Source organism: Coregonus clupeaformis, chromosome 26, assembly GCF_020615455.1.
Source record: "Coregonus clupeaformis isolate EN_2021a chromosome 26, ASM2061545v1, whole genome shotgun sequence".
NCBI classification, from domain to species: Eukaryota; Metazoa; Chordata; class Actinopteri; order Salmoniformes; family Salmonidae; genus Coregonus; species Coregonus clupeaformis.
In genome coordinates, this window is record NC_059217.1 from 37,746,576 (window position 1) to 37,770,465 (window position 23,890).

At 43.2% G+C, this 23,890-nt stretch overlaps 1 protein-coding gene across 2 annotated transcripts in view; it reads left to right on the top strand.

Annotated features, from left to right (window-relative positions):
* The window catches only part of LOC121540535 (chemokine-like protein TAFA-5), a 110,842-nt gene that overhangs the window by 37,382 nt on the left and 49,570 nt on the right, over positions 1-23,890 (top strand). Inside the window, exon 1 of one of the 2 annotated variants that reach the window (XM_041849480.2) lies at positions 12,913-13,839. The exons of the other annotated variant lie outside the window; for it this stretch is intronic. Within the exon in view, the coding sequence (XP_041705414.1) occupies positions 13,749-13,839 (91 nt within the window). The 5' untranslated portion in view covers positions 12,913-13,748. Of the gene's footprint in view, positions 1-12,912; positions 13,840-23,890 lie in introns of those variants that run through there. 2 annotated transcript variants of the gene reach the window in all.

Genomic DNA, 23,890 nt, shown 5'->3' on the forward strand with positions numbered 1-23,890 from the left:
TTGCAGAGTGGAACAAAGGACAGAAAAGAAAGGCGTACTCTAATCTTCAGTGTAATGTTACTGCCTCAGGCATCTACAAAGCCCTTACTCTGAACCTCCCCATTGGTTGGTGGCTGGGATCATTTCGAGAAATGCACCACGCACCCCATTTCAGTAAATCCAGTTTTACGCAAGGCACCCGTACTAATTTATTGTGTGCAATACGCTCACATTTACATACATTTTATGGTGATTGAAGTGTATGCGGATTGTTTGCATATTCGATTCATATTGAGAAAAGGATGCAGTGGATTCTTTCAGCAGTTTACCAACAATACGGTCTGTGAAATGTCACAAGTTTCCATACAGTTAATCATGTCTTCCTCACACATGCAGTTTACCCTTGAAATGTTTTGCAATAAGTGCAGGACACTAAAATCTAGTTAAAGTTGACTGCTCTCAAAACTTCCTACATTTCCTCATGCCAAACAATCTCTGAACGTCAGAGATACGGAATGCAATAAAATGGCACCAACATGTGGAGGGTTGGGCAGTTCCATTTTCTTCATGATTTGAAGATGGGATGATGTCTAAGAGTGTCCAGGTTGATATCTCACTTTCTGTTCACATGAAATAAGAGACCATTGATGGACATCAGTGAGAGAAAGGCAATCGATGAGAAAAAAGCACACAATCAAAGGGTGGCTGGGGACATTGATGGAGTTTCATGACAGATCCGGAAGTGTTGAAGGATTCGATAAGGTCCTGGGCCTCTGTTAACTCTCCTGTCCTCAAAAGCTTTGCGATCAATCTCCCTGCTCTAGAGTAGCAGTGGTTGGTGTTTAAATCTGTAGAGATGGGCCCCAGGGGTCTGTAGCTAGAATTATTTGAATACTTCCTTTCCTTGTGTCCTTTCCCTCACAGCCACTGATCAGACAGGATTACAGAGGTGAGTGTCGTCTGGTGGAGTCCTATCCAGTCCTGTCTGCAATCAGTGGTCATGGAGGGAGTTACGACTACTGGGACTCATCAACTGTCCCCTACCTGTATCCTACAGAGTGCTCCACATCCATCAGCATTGCAATCATTATCCATTTTAACATGGTAAGATTAAATTCAGTTCATGAACTGGAACCTCCCTCATTGAAATGTATGGTCTCTTCCCAATACATTTAATGCATTGAACTATTGACCCCGATGTCTAATTACTGAAGCCATCCTTCTCCCACAACCCTCCTTGCCTCCTTGTCTGCCTCAGAGCACCCCAGGCCCATCTTTATCAGTGCAAGGCCAGATGCATCATGGGTGGTTTAAGCCATCCATTATCAACACAAGGCCAGGTGCTTTGTGGGATGGAAGATCAGAGGTCTCCCAGGAAGCTGATTGGGTCCTGTTCCAGTGGGGATGGAGAAGCCTGGCCGATAGCAAAGAGGCACAAGGGACAGAAGGCCAGCACTGTAACTTATGGCAATGTGATGATCTGCATTAAAAAGGCACACACTATTAGCTAGCTATGTGGCTATTTCTCGACTACGCCATTCTGCAGTAAAGAAAAACTGTTTGGCAGTAATAGCAGTTAGACAGAAAGTATGTCAAGGGAATGTTCTTTATGTTTCAGTGACTATATGTGGACCCAGCAACTTCCATACGCACGTTGTTGGAAACAGGTTGGTGTGGGCAGAAATATGTATTATGAACATACAACAATCCCTACACTATTCAGGCTACGGTAGTGGTGTAAGCCTTGGAGAGTGTACACAGTATTCAATAGTCAATTGCTTTGACATTTCTGGTCAATAATTCAACCAACATAGACATGGCCTGTTCCTGAAAATGCCCCCACACAAGGATACGTTTTCTGCAAGGTATCATCACGATTCAATTTCTGGTTGATCTTTGATAATGCTCTTATGAAAAAGTCAATGCCAATTTGTTACTGGTAAAGCAAATATGTAGAATTAACTACAAGATCTTTGATTTTGGCAAATCTATTTTATTTACAGAAATCCCATTGAGACCCAAGCATATTTTTTCAAGGGATCCCTGTACACAATCATACAAATTCACAAATTCATAAATATCACTATTTCTAAAACAAGCCATAGAAAGTTGGTTTGCAATTTCAATGTAATCCTCCAGAAACGACAGAACAAATAATGCAACAAATATTGTGGTTAAATTCAAATATACTAATTGACAAAAAACCTTTATTTTTTGACAACATTTTTAATAAAGGTATAATCTTCGTAAATGATATCATCGGTAGGACTGGTGGAGTTATGTCGCACATGCAGCTAACAAAAACATATGGAAATGTCTGCTCTACCCAAAATGACAACCAAATAATTGCAGCCTTACTGCAAAAATGGAAGAGGAAAGTGGAAGGGGGAGAAAGTAAGGAACTTGTCTGTCGGCCTTGCATTAAAGAACATAATTGGTTAAGGAAAACTGTGATAAATAAAAAAGTATATCAGTTTCATTTAAGGACCAAAGGATTGACAGCCGTCCCATATAGATTGCAAAATAGTTGGGAAGAGATTTTTGACGTACTGATCCCATGGCATAGTGTTTATGAACTGACACGCAAAACGACACCGGATTCAAAAATTAGAATCTTTCAATTTAAATTATTATATAAAATTCTTGCTACCAATAGAATGTTATTTATATGGGGGATAAAATCTTCCCAGCTCTGCAGATTTTGCTGTGAGGAGACAGAATCATTGGATCATTTGTTTTGGTTCTGTCCATTTGTAGCTTGTTTTTGGACACAGGTCCAGGAATGGCTAAAGGATTGCAATATTTACCTGGAGCTAACCTTGCAGATAGCATTACTGGGTGATCTGAAAAGTCATAGTCAATCGATCAATAATATAATAATACTTTTAGCAAAAATGTTTATTTTTAATTCACAATCTGTAGAAACAATGAGAATAGAAAGGTTCAGAACTTTTGTAAAACATCACAGTACAGTTGAAATATATATGGCAAATAGAAATCCTATATGGATGGTGTTAAGAGATAGATGGGTGGTGTTGAATGGAGTTGAAGGATGGGACTAATAACAACTAACAACAAATAATAACAAGATAACTAATAATGTAAGCATACTGTGTCCATAATAAGTATATAGGTTGTATGTTGGGAGCTTTTGGGAAAGAGCACAGTTAGAAAGATATGGCATATAGAAGCATACCGGCTGGACATCATGAAAATGATCGGAGAGGTTGAGGGTAGAGGAAGTTCAGGAGTAAAAACAAATTGACTGTGTACATAAATTTAGATAGTAAGTATGAGCTGGAAGTAGAGGCCTAAGCATTGTTGTTCACTAATTTACCCCAAGTAGGGAAAGGATGGCGTGGTTGAAAAGTAATAAAGTGGAGTATATATTAAAAAATATATATATTAAAAAATAAAAAAATAACAATATTTACAATTCCAAGCAATAAAAACAAACAATATTTATAAGCAATTTAAGAAAAGTAACTTAGAAAACACGATCAATCCTCAGTAAATAAAAAAGTAATCAACCAGCCGTCTGAACTACCCTAGCAGCACCAATTCATGGAACTTTAGAGAGTTCTGGAGACTAAACACAGATCTACCTAACTCAGTGGAGACCGAAGGGATCTCCAGAGTTAGCCATCGCTGTGATCTGGTCTAGTGACTCATATGTCTGTAATTTAACAATGAAGTAAGGTATGGCGGATGTTTGCACAAGAGGGCTTTATAAACAAAAAGAGAGCAGTGCATTACGAGACTTAAGAGAAGGCCAGGCTACTTTCTGATACAGTGATGTGTACTGAACCTATCACCCGTAATAAAGCATATTACGCTATGATAAACTGCTTCCATTGGCTTCAATAGAGTGGCAGCTGCATTCATATAGACAATATTGCCATAGTCTAATGCCGGAATGACCGTCGACTGAATGATTTTATTTTCTGCTATTTAACAAAAGGCATGTCTTATTCCTATAAGGGAAGCCCATTTTTCGTTCTTAACTTCTTAACTAACTCATCAATTTGAAAGATAGCTTTTCATCAATCAAGATACCCTGATATTTATATCAATGTGGGAACCATTTTTTAAAATAACATATACTTAGTTTTACCTGCATTAAGGACCAATTTCAGTTCAACAAGGGCTTTCTGTAAAGCAAAAAAAGGCAGATTGTAGTCATGAAAGAGCCTTGTCAGTAGCCTATAATCTAAAGATAATTTGCTCTGCACAATGACCTTTTATAATGTTTTTCAAGTACATGTACCATGCTGCCATGGAGACAAAGGCAGAGAATCATGCGTGGTTAGGCTTTTCTACAGGGCTACAAAATGTATAATTTGTTCCCATGGATGAGTATACAGTATTTGCTGTGCACTCTCCTAAAATAACTATATTATGACACACAGTTATTAGAAGAGCCAATAGTGTAGGTCTACCTTAGGAGACAAGATAGTATATAAGATAGATATATTACAGGTACAAAAACGTTGGAAAAGGGGAGGACAATTTAAAGAAATATACACTATATATATATACTGTGACGATCCCGGCTGTCTGAGTCGGGTCCTGTCTGGTGACTAGTGTTCCTGCTCGTATTCTCCAGTTTCCCGAGGGTTCGGGAACGCTCCGGGGAGCGCTCTGGTTTTCCGCACCTGCATCCCATCAGCAATCTGCACACCTGGTCCTGATCATCACCCTTCTTAGGCTCTGGCCCAACATCCAGTTCCTGCCGGATCGTTAGCCATGAACAGTATGTTGTCAGCGTATCAGTCTCTGAGCCAGTAGTGTTAGTTTTGTTGTTTTGCACCTTTTTGACTTGCTGTGTACTGACCTCCGTTTTGTTCTGTCTGCAGTCTCTCACCCGGAACCTTCACCCAACCTCTGCCTGATGGTCGGCGGCTGCCGAGCCAGTACCGGACCAACCACTGCACCCTCAACAACCCATCCACGCCACCCGCTCTGTTCCCTGGATTATTCAGCTTCACTCGGACTCTATTAATAAACACTCACCTTTGTCTCACGTACCGTGTCCTGGTCTGCTTCTGGGTTCTGGCTTAGTTAACCGTGACAGAACGATCCGGCCAGTAATGAACCCAGCGGACCTGGACTCTGTTCGCCATGCTATTACCCAGCAGGAGAAGATGTTGGGCCATCATAGCACGGTACTACAGGAGATCGCGTTGTCAGTTCGGAACCTTTCTACCGGTCTGACGGAGGTCCAGAACCAACGCAAGTGTCCGGTGGAGGATCCACTACCGGTTTCACCCATCTCGCCTGCCGCTTCTGAAGCTGTGTCCATCCGTGAGCCCAAGGTTCCGACGCCGGATAAGTATGAGGGAGAGCTGGGAAGATGCCGTTCCTTCCTTATGCAGTGTGGACTAGTGTTCGATCTACAGCCCTACTCTTATGCCACAGACAAGGCTAGGATAGCCTTTGTGATTGAGTTGCTGCGTGGTCGAGCGCTGGAGTGGGCTTCAGCCGTTTGGGAACGACAGGATCCCTGCATGGCTTCATACCAGGGGTTCACGGCCGAGATGAGGAAGCTCTTCGACCATTCCGTCCGAGGGAGGGACGCAGCTCGGCGCCTGTTTTCGCTTCGCCAAGGAACTCGCAGCGTGGCCGACTTCGTGATCGAGTTCAAGACGTTGGCTGTGGAGAGTGGGTGGAACGAGGAGTCTCTGCAAGCGGCCTTTTACCAGGGTCTGTCGGAGCAGCTCAAGGATGAGTTGATCTCCTATCCGGAGCCTAGTGACCTGGACAGCTTGGTAGCTTTGTCTATTCGGGTGGATAATCGAGTCCGAGAGCGAAGGAGGGAGAAGCAATGGGTTCCGTCCAACCGATCAGCTTCTCAGGATCCAGTCGGGTCGTCAAACTGCGCGGCTCGCTAAAGTTGGGAGGACTTTTAGCGAGCCAGTTTCGACCTCTCAATACCTCTGTCAGACCCCGTTTCCCGGCTACCCTTATGAACAGGAATCAGAGCTTAGCGATTAACGCTTTATCGATTCAGGTGCCGATGGAAGCTTTCTAGATGCCGAGTTGGTGGAACAGCTGGGGCTTTCCAAGGAGCAATTGCCGGAAGCCATTGAAGCTACCACTCTGAACGGCAGTAGTCTGGCACGTATCACGATGAGGACTGAACCGGTTAAGATGCGGTTGTCGGGGAATCATTCTGAGATGATTTAATTCTTCATTCTGCCGTCTTCCCATGTTCCTCTGGTCCTTGGATACCCCTGGCTGAAGGAACACAATCCCACGTTCGATTGGGTGACGGGCAAGGTAACGAGTTGGAGCCTTGATTGTCATGCTAACTGTCTCAAGACTGCCTGCCCCCATTCGGTTCCCAGTCAGGTGATTGAGGCTAAACCCCCAGATTTGTCCCTGGTTCCCGAGACATATCACGATTTGGGGGAAGTTTTCAGTAAGCAGAAGGCTCTGTCACTCCCTCCCCCACCGACCATATGATTGTGCCATCAACCTGGTCCCTGGAGCTGTCTACCCCAAGGGAAGGTTATACAGTATCTCCCGACCTGAACGTGAGGCGTTGGAGACCTACATCAAGGAGTCCCTAGCTGCTGGTCTCGTTCGTCCCTCGTCATCACCCCTGGGGGCAGGATTCTTCTTTGTGGGTAAGAAGGATGGCTCTCTTCGACCGTGTATTGATTATCGGGGGGTTGAATGACATCACGGTCAAGAACAAGTATCCCCTGCCCTTGATGAGTTCTGCCTTCGACTCCTTACAGGGTGCTACGGTGTTCACCAAGCTAGACCTACGCAATGCGTATCACCTGGTCCGGATCAGAGAGGGGGACGAGTGGTTGACGGGTTTCAATACACCGATGGGTCACTTCGAGTATCAGGTGATGCCGTTTGGACTGACCAATGCTCCAGCGGTATTCCAGAGTATGGTGAACGACGTCCTGAGAGATATGATCGGTCTCTTTGTGTTTGTTTACCTGGATGACATTCTGATCTTCTCGAAGGAACCTTCCGACCACGTCCAGCATGTCCGGCAGGTTCTGCAGCGATTGTTGGAGAATCGCCTGTTTGTGAAGGCCGAGAAGTGCGAGTTTCACGCCCACACGACATCCTTTCTCGGGTACATCATCTCCAGGGGAGAGATTAGGATGGACCAGGAGAAGGTTAGAGCGGTTCTGGAATGGGCCCAGCCCGGTACGAGATTGCAGCTCCAGAGATTTTTGGGGTTTGCGAATTTCTACCGCAGATTCATCCGGGATTACAGCCGTGTGGCCGCTCCGTTAACTGCCTTGACTTCCAGCATCAGGACCTTCAAGTGGAATCCGGAGGCGGATCGAGCGTTTCTGGATTTGAAGAGGCGATTCACCAACGCACCGATTCTCTCTCAACCGGACACGGCCCGTCAGTTCGTCGTTGAAGTGGGCCGCGTCTGATGTGGGAGTTGGCGCCATCCTGTCGCAGCGATGCTCCACGGACAGTAAACTCCATCCCTGCGCCTACTACTCTCGTCGCCTTTCGCCTGCGGAGAGGAATTACGATGTGGGTAACCGGGAGCTTCTCGCGGTGAAACTTGCCTTGGAGGAGTGGCGCCACTGGTTGGAGGGGGCGGAGCAACCGTTTATTGTCTGGACGGACCACAAGAATCTTGCTTACGTGCAATCGGCTAAACGTCTCAACTCCCGTCAGGCCAGGTGGGCGTTGTTTTCGGACGATTCAAGTTTGCCCTGACGTTCCGACCTGGATCTAAGAACGGCAAGGCGGACGCCTTGTCCCGGATGTTCTCCAAGACGGAGGAGAGTGGGTCCAAGACCGAGACAATCCTCCCCCGGAACTGCGTCGTGGGAGCAGTTATGTGGAAGATTGAGGAGGAGGTGCTGGCGGCCCTTCGGACTCAGCCCGGTCCCGGTAACGGTCCACCCGGTCGGTTGTTTGTGCCTGAGTCGGTTCGTCCTGCTGTCCTCAAATGGTCCCACGCCAGCAAGATGGCTTGTCACCCTGGCGTGGCTCGGACTATGGCGTTTCTTCGCAGACGTTTTTGGTGGCCTGCCATGGCCGAGGATACTCGGGGTTTTGTTGCTGCCTGTCCAGTGTGTGCGCAGAATAAGAGTACCAATCGGCCCAGCTCTGGACTACTTCACCCCCTTCCTATTCCCCGGCGACCATGGTCGCATCTGGCCCTGGACTTCGTCACGGGGTTGCCCGCTTCTGAGGGGAACACGGTCGTTCTGACTATCGTGGACAGATTCAGCAAGTTCGCCCACTTTGTGCCAATTGCCAAGCTTCCCTCTGCCTCGGAGACGTCCGAGATCCTGGTTAGGGAGGTTTTCAGGGTCCACGGTTTGCCCAGTGATATCGTTTCCGACCGTGGCCCTCAGTTTACCTCTGCTGTCTGGAAGTCCTTCTGTTTGGCCATTGGAGCTACGGTCAGTCTCACATCTGGTTTTCACCCCCAATCCAATGGTCAGGCGGAGAGAGCCAACCAGAAGATGGAATCAACGCTACGCTGTCTGGTCTCTTCCAACCCCACCTCCTGGGTCTCTCAGTTGCCTTGGGTTGAGTATGCCCACAATACTCTTCCTACATCTGCCACTGGGATGTCTCCCTTCCAGTGCCTGTATGGCTACCAACCTCCCCTGTTTCCTTCTCAGGAGAAGGAGCTCTCAGTGCCTTCTGTTCAGGCCCATATTCGGCGTTGCCACCGGACCTGGCATCGGGCCAGAAAGGCACTCCTTAGAGTTTCGGACCGGTATCAGCTCCAGGCGAATCGTCGCCGGATTCCCGCTCCCACCTATACCATCGGAGATAGGGTTTGGTTGGCCACACGGGATCTTCCGTTACGGACTGAGTCTAGGAAGTTGTTACCGAAGTTCATTGGTCCGTTTGTGGTGGAGAAGGTGATCAATCCAGTGGCAGTTCGACTCAAACTACCGAGGACGCTCAGAGTCCATCCCACCTTTCATGTCTCCTGCCTCAAGCCTGTCTTCCTCAGTCCTCTGTTGCCTCCTCCGCCTCCTCCTCCTCCTCCTCGGATGATCGGAGGTGGTCCTGCCTACACGGTGCGTCGCATCATGGATTCCAGACGGCGGGGCCGGGGTTTCCAGTATCTCGTAGACTGGGAGGGGTATGGTCCTGAAGAGAGGAGTTGGATTCCGCGGCGACAGGTCCTAGACGCAGACCTCATCAGTGACTTCTACCGCCTCCATCCTGGCGCTCCGGGAAGTCCGCCCGGTGGCGTTCGTCGGAGGGGGGTACTGTGACGATCCCGGCTGTCTGAGTCGGGTCCTGTCTGGTGACTAGTGTTCCTGCTCGTATTCTCCAGTTTCCCGAGGGTTCGGGAACGCTCCGGGAGCGCTCTGGTTTTCCGCACCTGCATCCCATCAGCAATCTGCACACCTGGTCCTGATCATCACCCTTCTTAGGCTCTGGCCCAACATCCAGTTCCTGCCGGATCGTTAGCCATGAACAGTATGTTGTCAGCGTATCAGTCTCTGAGCCAGTAGTGTTAGTTTTGTTGTTTTGCACCTTTTTGACTTGCTGTGTACTGACCTCCGTTTTGTTCTGTCTGCAGTCTCTCACCCGGAACCTTCACCCAACCTCTGCCTGATGGTCGGCGGCTGCCGAGCCAGTACCGGACCAACCACTGCACCCTCAACAACCCATCCACGCCACCCGCTCTGTTCCCTGGATTATTCAGCTTCACTCGGACTCTATTAATAAACACTCACCTTTGTCTCACGTACCGTGTCCTGGTCTGCTTCTGGGTTCTGGCTTAGTTAACCGTGACATATACAGTATATATAAAAAAAGGAAAGGTGTGGATTGTTCTCCATCCTCCCCAGATTAAGAATATATAATTTTCATAATCAAGGCACGCTTTGTTTAAAAGCTATTGGAGATTGAAATACGAAATCTTAAAATATTTTTTGTAAATAGAAAAAGGTGTTGATTGTTCTCTACCCTCCCATGATTCAGAATATACAATTTGCGTGGTTATTGACGAGAGAAAACCGAATATCCAATATAAAACTAATTTTAGCTCGGTGTCTAAAACATGGTCCAGCTATAGCAAGTGAAAAATATTCCCAATCCCTTGTTGAGTGAAAATCGCCCACAAATCGATTTCATTCATAAACTCAAGCTAGCATCATCAAAGCAACTTTGTAATGGACCCGTCGGTGTTTTCAAATCTGTGTGCATCATCAGCTGTCAGACAGACAGATGGACAACCAGTAGCCAATATATAAACCGTTAGAACACACATTTGTCTGCTGAATTACACTTTTTTATTCTGTATCACTCAACTCTCAGTTATACAGACTCTTGTTTATAATAAGAGGGATATAGATAGGCCTGTTTGTATTGTTGATGTGTTGCTGTAGTCGTGGATGGATCAGAGGAACAGATAGGCCTAGAACGTGCGCAAGGAAATTATCAATAACAAGCGTCTTAATTAGGATACCTGGAGAAATCTGACCTGCAATGTGTAAACAAAGCCGCTGTACTTTGAAGTGACACAAATGGCCAATTAATTAATTCATTTTCATCTATCTATTTCAAGATATATTAAACAAGAAAATAAAACATTTATTTGGGACTTACTGAGTCTGGCTTTAATCCTCTGACTGAGAATTAGTGTTTAATTTGTCCTTTTGTCCTTTTTAATTGAATACCACTTTCTCATATACCATTTAGAAGCAAAAATATCCTTTTGATAGCACTACTGAAAATATATTTCAAAGTGAAAGTGACTTCAGTGCTTTGCTGTGTATTGTCTAAACCTGAGCACAGTTCATGCTTGTAGCAGCTAAGTGTGGCCAACAGTGAGGAAACAGTGAAGAAACAGTGATGGAAACAGTGAGGAAATCAAGGCATGAAAATACAGTACCTACTATACAAACAGTTTCTAACCTTCAGCTCAAGATACCTCAGCATAAAACTAAAGTTGGTGGTACAATGTTTTGCCTTGTTTCTATAGAAACACTGAATATTGTAGAAATACATAACACAGTAATTAGGGGGGCAGGTAGCTTAGTGGGTAAGAGTGTTGTGCTAGTAACCGAAAGATCGCTGGTTCTAATCCCCGAGCCAACTAGGTGAAAAATCTGTCGATGTACCCTCAAGCAAGGCACTTAACCCTAATTGCTCCTGTAAGTCACTCTGGATAACAGTGTCTGCTAAATGACTAAAATATAATTATTTTGGGGGCTAATGGAACCAGACTGTAGAGTTTACCTGCCATGATTTATTTTGAAATGTTCATTAGGATAGAAATGGCTGAGCTCTCTATTCTGTCTCTTCTTCAGTCCAGCTAAAAATATGAAATACTGAAGAACAAAGCATGACTCTGGAGGAAACACTGTAGGCCTAATGAATAAGAAAAGCTATACATGAGTCAAAACATAATCTATGCCTATAGACAGGTGTCAATGTGTCTGGTTCGTGTTAAGATACGTTTTTTTATTTCCAAAGTATAACTGAAATCAGAATGGCAGCATTGGCATCAATGGCTGCAGAAAGCATCATGTTGTAGTTTACTGGCTTGCGTCATCACTCAACCTCTTGCCTCCAGTAGTCTGACAATGACAATAACACACCGTCTTTGATAAGATGGCATTACCAAGGCTTTAGTTCAGCAGGCTAACATAGTATTGTGGTTTGCAGGAGACACGGGTTCTAACCCAACCCAGTCCCAGACAGACACAGACAGTAACACCAGCAGTTGTCCAGCTCTCGCCAGACTTTTCCCATCAGTGCCCAGCTGACACATTTTGGTACCTCCATTTTTTATTTTAACCACTTTAAAATGGACATATATCAATAATTTCAAAACTCACTACATTGTAATACACAACTTATAAGCCCATTTCATAGAGAGTGTTAACACTGGACTATATTTAGTAACTTTCTTTGAAGAGATGGTGATTGGGTCTAAATAGGCGTTTGGTAGTATTAATTCAGTGTACTTGTCTTTAACTGCCATTTCCCAATAGTCAGACTCTTCCCATACGCCAACTCATTTCTCTCAGCTTCAGAAGCCAAATATTTAGGCTGTCTTCTTCCAGTATCCAGAAAAATGGATTTGCACAATATGAGATATCACCTCATTTGCATATTTTAATAAAATATTTCAGGAAGATAGTAATACCAGAAAGTGTTATATTTCTGTCTAAATTCAACTGGTAAAAGTTGATTGTGATATGATTAAGGGTGTGGTGCCTGTCCTTGAAACCGTTTACTGCAGTGGGCTAAATCAGGGTCACATAGAGGGTTTATTGGTAGTCTTAAACAAATCTACTTTGAAACAAAAGTATACACCTCACACACATGGTTATGGGCTTACAAAAAGAAGACACCTGTACCATGTCAGATATAGAGTTGAAATGTATTCAATGTTGAGTTTTCACCCTAATATTACACTATATATACATCAAAGAAGACTGAAATATAACAAAACAGTTTGACATAGAAACACCAGATTTTCGTTGGGTTTTTGAAATAAAGTTTATTCATAATGAAATTATGAACAATATGAATTACATTCCACCCATGAGGCCACTAGAGGGCGATTTGGTCATTTGACTGCAGGAAAGTGGTACAGCAACCCCCATAGTGTATTGATGTGTTTCATAAAGGTGTTTTGAATGCATGTAGACTATATTCAAATGTTACTGATTTATTTTTCCCTCATAGTGTATTCCTGCACTCCTCCATTTATTTATGTTACGCATTCTAAGGCATGTGCATAATGGATGCATGCACTCAATCTGGACAGGGACATGAATTAAATGGAAATGAATTAAAAGCTAGGCTGCAACACCACATTAACATTTCCAAATGATCATCGATGCATGGGAGGAATCAAAGTCTTTGTGCGAAATGTGAGAGGTAGTCATGGGTCTAACGGAATCATGTCCCCCGATATGCCCTCAACCAAAAACAGCCTGTGGAATTGCCCGGAGATAAAACATTAATGGCTGTGACGTCACGCAGAGAGCTCAGTGAAAGTCGCTCGTGAAGCTGCGGGTAAGAACGGGGGCAAGCCCGCGAGGTATTGGTATATCGAACAGCATAGTGACGCAGCAGTCTCCACGAGCTGCCCATCATTCATTTCACAAGTTATCAGGGGCTTTGCATTGCATGGCACTGGACCTGATGCTCAGCGTAGTCTGTGAGCAGTGAGCTCCTATTTGATGTGATTTCATCTTGACTTCTTATCCATCCGTTTTGGGAATATTGTGAAGAGAGATCTAACTTGGAGACAGCGAAAATGGACGTTTCCCAAACCGGCAGCCACTGTCTAGTTAGTGATATATCTAATGCGGAAAATATCGAGACAAAATTAATTTTACGCAATTGCTGCAAAGTGGTCCGGTGGCGCAACCGTCTCATATCATACTAGGCATCCCGGAGAGTGGGGCTCGCCGAGTCACTGCGCTCCAAGCTCAGAGAATAATTTGCGGTGACAAGCAGGTTAAATTAAAGTGAGAAAATGCCTCACTTCAAATTATGTGATAGTCTAACGACTTGAACTTTTCTCTCCACTATAGGCTATCTAAAGAACGAAAAGGTTGCATTAATTTGGAATTGAAGGGATCATTTAAATTATCTGTCATGGATTGTGCCTATTTTGTATCTTACTTTGAATTTAAGCCAACGGAGTAGCCTTAGGGAATCAACTCACTTTTCTTTTCAACACTGCTGCACTGGATCAGAATGGATGTGTCATTGTAACATACTGCTGCTGCTGAAGACCGCGCTCCGTCGGGTATTTTTGACTTTTTTCCTCAACGATGCAGCTCCTTCGACTAGCGTGGGCTTTAACGGGAGCCGCAGTCTGCTGTTTTGTTATCCTCCTCATTCACTCACACGTTCTAAAAGAAGGTAATTCCTTATCTATCACTCTTCTTGCCTTTGTAGACCACTATTCTGAAACACATTTTCTATTTCACAAGCCTGTTCAAATACCATAGCCTATATTTATTCATGCATTCATGAGTAGCCTACATGCGTTGTGAAGAGGATTGGGGGTGAAGAGGATTGGTGGTCTGTGCTTCAACTATAAGACTCCTCCATGTCCCCTAAAATATTGTTTTTAATAATTCATACATTTGTAAGGTGTAGTTAATAAAATATGTCAACATGTATTATTACATTAAATAACATGCCTGGTGCAGAGAGAGAGAGAGAGAGAGAGAGAGAGAGAGAGAGAGAGAGAGAGAGAGAGAGAGAGAGAGAGAACAGTGGGTTGGGAGCTAGAATAGAGAGGTGTTTGGTTAAATGATTTATTTCGTTATTCTTCAATAGATGGCACCAGAGTCACACTGAAGGACAATGCCATGGTCAATTGTAATGACATTTTAGCAGAATAATTTTTTGTGACTAAGACATACAGTACTCAGTTCGATGTTGCAACTGACATTCGCACTTGAAGAGAATGCCAGCCACATGTTTTGGCGTTTTGTAAGGGTCTGTTGTAATCATACATTTACAGACACAGTGGTTGCACACACTTCATGAACTTCATTTTCATTCACAATAAAATGTGTGTCCACTAATGTGTGAATGCAATTGTGACAGAAAATAATTACATTAAAATGAATGTCATGGGGAGAGTTGTTGCAGGCAAGTCAAACACAAAATAAACTCTCCTTCTTCCTGGGTGAGTGGGTAGTCCACTGCTTTGTGAGAGGTGCCTGTAATGGGTGACGCGGCGTGTCTCTTTCTCCTGCAAGGGGGCTTTGTGGCAAACCATTTCTAATCCCCCTTCGCCCAGTGTTCCTTCCGCATCTTGGTGAGAAACGCCGTTGAGAATGAGCCATTGTGAGCAGTAATTGCTCTCCCATACTGGCTTTTTATGTGACCAAGTGATTAACTGCGAGTTCACAACTTTGTTACAAGATACATTTTTTCATAAGCTTTATTGGAATGGATGAGGTTGTACACATACTGAAGCTGTGAGAGCATTTGAATGTGGCTGCGTTTGCATTGAGCAGATACAGTGAGACATGCTCCTATTTTCCAAAGCTATTGGGATGTGGGCCATCTTATTTCTCGCTAAATTATAGTCAAATGCTGGTTTCACACACATTGTGCCCTTGTGTGGGATCTCTTCCTTAGTATTGGCTCATCTCAGATTGTATTTTATTTGATTGTGTACAACATACAGTCTACTTTCGCTACATGAAAAAAAAAAAAAAAAAACGTATGGAAAAATCACATGATTTCACGTGACATTTCCACATCTTTTGTTTTTGGAGCACTTAACATGTGATGATGTGGATTTTCACATGTGAAATCATGTGAAACCATGTGTTTTTGGAAGAGTTCACGTGTGATATGTCACATGAAGTTTCACATGTGGGTTCAAATTTTTATCGAGATTTCACAGGTGATGCCCTGCAAACAAAAAAAAGTATTTATGATACACACAGTGCTTTTAACGTAGTGTTTTCAACTTACATATATGACACACTGATATACATAACTACATTGTGTTTTTATTAACACAGCAATTGTTATTCAACATGTGCAAAAGAGTTTAAAAAATAGTATAGGTAATGAATGTGTATAGGAATGCTACAGACTTTGTGGCACAGCAAAAAGGTCAGTATACTTTAAGTACAGAAGTTGTGAGGTCAAATCCCGGGGTTGGGTCTACTTAAACTGAACAGTGATAACATGTGCCAAAAACACATATTTTCACATGTGAAGTGTTCCAAAAACACATATTTTCACATGTGAAATGTAACGTGAAGTGTTCCAAATACACGTTTTCACATGTGAAATGTCACGTGAGGTGTTCCAAAAACAAGTTTTCATATAATTTCAAATGTGGAATGTCACAAAGTGTTCGAAAAACACATTTTTCACCTGTCGTGTGAAATCATGTGATTTTCCACATGTGAAATCATGTGGTTCAACATGTGACAACATGAAACTACACTGTTAGCCATTGCTGTTAATTTTGCAGAAAATGTGTCGTTTTACGGTACATTTCTACAGTAGTAGTGTTTTGCAATATATTTGCTGTGAATCGCAATACAGTTAGGTACTTTTTGTCCCGTTCTGCAAATTAACTTGGCACTCCTCACTTGCAATTGCATTTAAACTTATAAGATACTTGTTTAGATGGGCTTTTGGCACAAACTGTTTGTTTTTTAAATCCTGTAATTTTGTATTACGTTACCGGCTACTGAGTTGCGGTGAAAATAGTGGAAACAACCTTTTATGTATTTTTACAGCTGAACTGTTTTTTTACAGTAAATATACTGTACAACAATTACATTTTTGTCATTTAGCAGACACTCTTATCTAGAGCAACTTACAGTTAGTGAGTGCATACATTATTTTTTATTTTTCAAACTGGCCCCCCGTGGGAATCGAAACCACAACCCTGGCATTGCAAACATCATGCTCTACCAACTGAGCTACATCCCTGCCGGCCATTCCCTCCCCTACCCTGGACCAATTGTGCGCCTCCCCATGGGTCTCCCGGTCGCGGCCAGCTACGACAGAGCCTGTTTTCGAACCAGGATCTCTAGTGGCACAGCTAGCACTGCCTTAGACCACTGTGCCACACAATGAACTGTATTCAGGAAGTACACATAAATTCCAATTCCAATTATTTTAAATACCCGGAAGATGTGGAATTTGGTTCACTTTCTGAAGTGACTGGAACTTAAATGGAATTGACATCAACGTTGGTTAGCACACCTGGGACCGTCACAACAACACCTAGGATTTGAACTCACAACCTCTTGGATACCAGCAACTTGAATTCCCTGCTTCACCTCCAGGTCTGTGGCCGTGACAGAGATCGGCCACAGATTTATTGGCAAGAATACATTTCTGCACTTTGCTAAAAGTTGCTCGAAATCAAGTCAATAATCATGCAATTATCTGACAACACCAATGAAAAAGTAGCTGTGCTCAGGGACACTTCAATCAGATTAAGCATAAATACGTGATTGCCAACACCAGCAGAGCTGGTGCAGATCTGATAGAATCTAGCCCTAAGTGTGCATAAATGCTCTCGGGATTTGAACTTGCAACATTTTGGTCGGGAGTACATTAATGTCTCAGCAGTGCCACAATATGGTTATTTGTAACCAAGAACATGTATCCACACACTCTCAAATATAAGAGTATGGTTATGGTACAGTGGTTGTTCCCTGGTGTACAAAAAGGTCAAAGGTACACATAAGGTGCCTTCATAGGTACACATAGGAACTCACATGGTACTTTTTAGGGTACATGTGCAGATACTCTAGTATAATGGTACATTTTCTACCCAATATATTCAATATAATGCTGCGTTCGTAACCATGTGGGAGGTGGGAATTTACCAGTTGTGAAGTCGTAAATACAGGTTGGATGCATTCATGTGTTTTGAATTTGTTGAGAAATGAAAGTAAGAAATACAAAACGAAGAACGGGAAGCATAGAAATAGCTCACATTGAACATATCTACCGCTTCTTAGACTTGCTTTCATTGAGAATGACAGCTCTATAACACACATTTCAATGTGAATTTGGTCTGGTCGCCCAAAAATGTACATATTGCAGCTTTGTAAGAAATGACAAATTCAAATCAACAAGTTTCCATTAAGTTACTGGAAAATGGACAATAACATCTTTACAGTGCAGCTCATTCTCTTGCAAAGTTTGCAGAACAGGGTCAAAGGAGTTGCTTAACTTGCATCGCCATAACTAACCATCAAACTACTGCAACACTTCCACTGACGGTTGGCACAAATACACATATATTTAACCACTCCCCAACATATGCTAATGAGCCCCAACCAGTACATTGGCCCCACCCATATTTTAAAGCGCAGTGATGATCATAGCTTATATTCAAAATATTGGGTAGAAAAATATCCCATAACTACAAGGTACCAAATTGTATTAGTTCAAATCCCATTTAAGGGCCAATTTTGTTCACAGTACAAAATTATACAAGATTTTACAGTAATTGAAATAAAACAATAATTCAGCAGAATACTGTCATTTTATAGAAATAACACTGTCAAGTTTTATACATTTACATTATTTTTACTGCAACTTTAGGCAAAGTGCAGAAATGTATTCGTGGCAATAAATATATAGCCAATCTCCATTATGTCCATAGACCTGGTGGCTCAGCAGGAGCATTATTCAATATTACCCCTCACCAGATTATATCAACACTCTAGTGAATGCTCTAATGTGAAATGGTAACCGTAATACCTTTTGATTGGTGAAACAGTGGAGGAGGTATCCTCTCACAACGTTGAATGTTTTGGTCTTCATACCCACCATTCATTGACTGAACATGTTTAACAAAGTGTTGAATCTTCTCTCATGTACAGTATGTAGTGATGAGTACCCAATACTGCCTGTAAGTATGTCTAAGCTCTGAGTGAACTCTCAATCATCTATAAATTATTTAACCACAACTGCTACAATGATACCTTATTTTAAAGTGGCAATCCACTGACCATTAACAAATGAGCTACCAACATAAATAACTGCTGAAAAGATACCATTAAAGAAAGTGGAAACCTACTGACCATTTATTTAAAAATGTAGCTTAAGAGAAAGTGGAAACCTTCTGGCTATTTATAACACCATATAATCTCCTCAAAAATGCAATACATAGTGAGAATAAAATGTAATTTAATAGAAGGATACATTGGGAAAACAATTTTATTTTTTAGTGACTAAAATCTGTAGCCTATCATTGGTATAGTGAGTAGTCTAGCTAATTCAGATAAACTGGGTCTTTTTCTCCCGTTTTTAACAGTATAAGGCAGAATAGAAATCGAAAACAGATTAACTATTTAAAATACAACATAGGGTCGCATGGTCCCCTTCTGTGTCTTCATCTGTTTCTTTCTTGTTAAGCATTTTCAAATCCTGGAGTCTGAGACCTTACGGGAATCTGTGGGAGAGAAGTGGAATTTATGACGATTTAGCATAGACACTCTAGCTGCACATGATGAAACCAAGATTGAACTCTTTGGCCTGAATGCCAAGTGTCACGTCTGGAGGAAACTTGACACCATCCCTACAGTGAAGCATGGTGGTGGCAGCGTCATGCTGTGGGGATGTTTTTCAGCAGCAGGGTCTGGGAGACTAGTCAGGATCAAGGGAAAGATGAACGGAGCAAAGTACAGAGAGATCCTTGATGAAAACCTGCTCCAGAGCGCTCAGGACCTTAGACTGGGGCGTAGGTTCACCTTCGAACAGGACAACGACCCTAAGCACACAGCCAAGACAACGCAGGAGTGGATTCGGGACAAGTCTCTGAATGTCCTAGAGTGGCCCAGCCAGAGCCCGGACTTGAACCCGATCGAACATCTCTGGAGAGACCTGAAAATAGATGTGCAGCGACGCTCCCCATCCAACCTGACAGAGCTTGAGAGGATCTGCAGAGAAGAATGGGAGAAACTCCCCAAATACAGGTGTGCCAAGCTTGTAGCGTCAGACCCAAGAAGACTCGAGGCTGTAATCGCTGCCAAAGGTGCTTCAACAAAGGACTGAGTAAAGGTCTGAATACTTATGTAAATATGATATTTCCCCCCCCAAAAAAACATTAATTTTCAAAAAAATTCTAAAAACCTGTTTTTGCTTTGTCATTGTGGGGTATTGTGTGTAGATTAATGAGGAAAACAAACAATTAAATCAATTTTATAATAAGGCTGTAACGTAACAAAATGTGGAAAAAGTCAAGGGTTCTGATTACTTTCCGAATGCACTGTATTCGGGACAAGTCTCTATTGAGGCTATGTTGAACTAGTTGTGTGAACCAGTTTTAATTTCAAATCAAATCAAATGAAAAGTATTGGTCAAATACACGTGTTTAGCAGATGTTATTGCGATTGTAGCGAAATGCTTGTGTTTTTAGCTCCGACAGTGCAGTATATCTAACAAGTAATATCTAACAATTTCACAAGATATACCCAATACACACAAATCTAAGTAAAGCAATTGAATTAAGTATATATAAATAGCTGATCTACCCACCAAAATAAAAAATAATTATTAATATATAAATATATGCAGTACCGGTCAAAAGTTTTAGAACACCTACTCATTCAAGGGTTTTTCTTTATTTTTACAATTTTCTACATTGTAGAATAATAGTGAAGACATCAAAACTATGAAATAACACATATGGAATCATGTAGTAACCAAAAAAGTGTTAAACAAATCAAAATAGATGTTATAGTGGTCCTCTGTAGCTCAGCTGGTAGAGCACGGCGCTTGTAACGCCAAGGTAGTGGGTTCGATCCCCGGGACCACCCATACAGCAAAAAATGTATGCACGCGTGACTGTAAGTCGCTTTGGATAAAAGCGTCTGCTAAATGGCATATTATTATTATTATTATTATTATATTTGAGATTCTTCAAATAGCCACCCTTTGCCTTGATGACAGCTTTGCACACTCTTGGCATTCTCTCAACCAGCTTCATGAGGTAGTCACCTGGAATGCATTTCAATTAACAGGTGTGCCTTGTTAAAATATAATTTGTGGAATTTCTTTCCTTCTTAATGCGTTTGAGCCAATCAGTTGTGTTGTGACAAGGTAAGGTTGGTATACAGAAGATAGCCCTATTTGGTAAAATACCAAGTCCATATTATGGCAAGAACAGCTCAAATAAGCAAAGAGAAACGACAGTCCATCATTACTTTAAGACGTGAAGGTCAGTAAATACGGAACATTTCAAGAACTTTGAAAGTTTCTTCAAGTGCAGTCGCAAAAAACATCAAGCGCTATGATGAAACTGGGGACCTCATGAGGACCGCCACAGGAATGGAAGACCTCTGCTGCAGAGGATAAGTTCATTAGAGTTACCAGCCTCAGAAATTGCAGCCTAAATAAATGCTTCACAGAGTTCAAGTAACAGACATATCTCAACATCAACTGTTCAGACTGTGTGAATCAGGGCTTCATGGCCGAATTGCTGCAAATAAACCACTACTAAAGGACACCAATAAGAAGAAGAGACTTGCTTGGGCCAAGAAGCACGAGCAATGGACATTAGAACGGTGGAAATCTGTCCTTTGGTCTGGAGTCCAAATTGCCGATTTCTGGTTCCAACCGCCATGTCTTTGTGAGACGCAGTGTGGGTGAACGGATGATCTCCGCATGTGTAGTTCCCACCGTAAAGCATGGAGGAGGAGGTTGTATGGTGTGGGGGTGCGTTGCTGGTGACACTGTCTGTGATTTATTTAGAATTCAAGGCACACTTAACCAGCATGGCTACCACAGCATTCTGCAGCGATACGCCATCCCATCTGGTTTGGGCTTAGTGGGACTATCATTTGTTTTTCAACAGGACAATGATCCAACACACCTCCAGGCTGTGTAAGGGCTATTTGACCAAGAAGAAAAGTGATGCATCAGATGACCTGGCCTCCACAATCCCCCTACCTCAACAAAATTTAGATGGTTTGGGACAAGTCGACCGCAGAGTAAATGAAAAGCAGCCAACAAGTGCTCAGCATATGTGGGAACTCCGTCAAGACTGTTGGAAATGCATTCTAGGTGAAGCTGGTTGAGAGAATGCTATGAGTGTGCAAAGCTGTCATCAAGGCAAAGGGTGGCTACTTTGAAGAATCTCAAGTATAAAATAAATTTTGATTTGTTTAACACTTTTTTGTTTACTACATGATTCCATATGTGTTATTTCATAGTTTTGAAGTTTTCACTATTATTTTACAATGTAAAAAATTAAGAAAAATTAAGAAAAATATTGAATGAGTAGGTGTTCTAAAACTTTTGACCGGTAGTGTATATAGACGAGCAATGTCAGAGCGGCATAGACTAAGATACAGTAGAATAGTATAGAGTACAGTATATACATATGAGATGAGTAATGCAAGATATGTAAACATTATTAAAGTGACTAGTGTTCCATTTATTAAAGTGGCCAGTGATTTCTAATCTATGTATATATGCAGCAGCCTCTAATGTGCTAGTGAAGGCTATTTAACAGTCTGATGGCCTTGAGATAGATGCTGTTTTTCAGTCTCTCTGTCCCAGCTTTGATGCATCTGTACTGTCCTCGCCTTCTGGATGATAGCGAGGTGAACAGGCAGTGGCTCGGGGGGTTGTAGTCCTTGATTATCTTTTTGGCCTTCCTGTGACATCGGGTGCTGTAGGTGTCCTGGAGGGCTGGTATTTTGCCGACGGTGATGCGTTGGGGAGACCGCACCACCCTCTGGAGAGCCCTGCGGTTGTGGGCGGTGCAGTTGCCGTACCAGGCGGTACCAACAGGATGCTTTCAATTGTGCATCTGTAAATGTTTCTGAGGGTTTTAGGTGCCAAGCCAAATTTCATCAGCCTCCTGAGGTTGAAGAGGCGCTGTTGCGCCTTCTTCACAACACTGTCTGTGTGGGTGGACCATTTCCGTTTGTCAGTAATGTGTACGCCGAGGAACTTGAAGCTTTCCACCTTCTCCACTGCGGTCCCGTTGATGTGGATAGGGGGATGCTCCCTCTGCTGTTTCCTGAAGTCCACAATCATCTCCTTTGTTTTGTTGACGTTGAGTGAGAGGTTATTTTCCTGGCACCAAACTCCCAGAGCCCTCACCTCCTCCCTGTAGGCTGTCTCGTCATTGTTGGTAATCAAGCCTACTACTGTTGTGTTGCCTGCAAACTTGATGATTGAGTTGGAGGAGTGCTTGACCACGCAGTCATGGGTGAACAGGGAGTACAGAAGGTGGCTGAGCACGCACCCTTGTGGGGCCCCATTGTTGAGAATCAGTGAAGTGTAGGTGTTGTTTCCTACCTTCACCACCTGGGGGCGGCCTGTCAGGAAGTCCAGGACCCAGTTGCACAGGGCGGGGTTCAGACCCAGGGCCTCGAGCTTAATGATGAGCTTGGAGGGTACTATGGTTTTGAATGCTGAGCTATAGTCAATGAACAGCATTCTTACATAGGTATTCCTCTTGTACAGATGGGATAGGGCAGTGTGCAGTGTGATGGCGATTACATCGTCTGTGGATCTATTGGGGCGGTAAGCAAATTTAAGTGGGTCTAGGGTGGCAGGTAATGTGGAGGTGATATGATCCTTGACTAGTCTCTCAAGCACTTCATGATGACAGAAGTAAGTGCTACGGTGCGATAGTCATTTAGTTCAGTTACCTTTGCTTTCTTGGGTACAGGGACAATGGTGGTCATCTTGAAGCATGTGGGGACAGCAGACTGGGATAGGGAGAGATTGAATATGTCCGTAAACACACTAGCCAGCTGGTCTGCGCATGCTCTGAGGACGAGGGATGCCATCTGGGCCGGCAGCCTTGCGAGGGTTAACACGCATAAATGTCTTACTCACGTCGGCCACGGAGAAGGAGAGCCCACAGTCCTTGATAGCGGGCCGCGTCGGTGGCACTGTATTATCCTCAAAGCGGGCGAAGAACGTCTTTAGCTTGTCCAGAAGCAAGACGTCGGTGTCCGCGACGTGGCTGGTTTTTCTTTTGTAGTCTGTGATTGTCTGTAGATCCTGCCACATACAGTGGGGGGAAAAAGTATTTAGTCAGCCACCAATTGTGCAAGTTCTCCCACTTAAAAAGATGAGAGAGGCCTGTAATTTTCATCATAGGTATACGTCAACTATGACAGACAAATTGAGGAAAAAAAATCCAAAAAATCACATTGTAGGATTTTTTATGAATTTATTTGCAAATTATGGTGGAAAATAAGTATTTGGTCACCTACAAACAAGCAAGATTTCTGGCTCTCACAGACCTGTAACTTCTTCGTTAAGAGGCTCCTCTGTCCTCCACTCGTTACCTGTATTAATGGCACCTGTTTGAACTTTATATCAGTATAAAAGACACCTGTCCACAACCTCAAACAGTCACACTCCAAACTCCACTATGGCCAAGACCAAAGAGCTGTCAAAGGACACCAGAAACAAAATTGTAGACCTGCACCAGGCT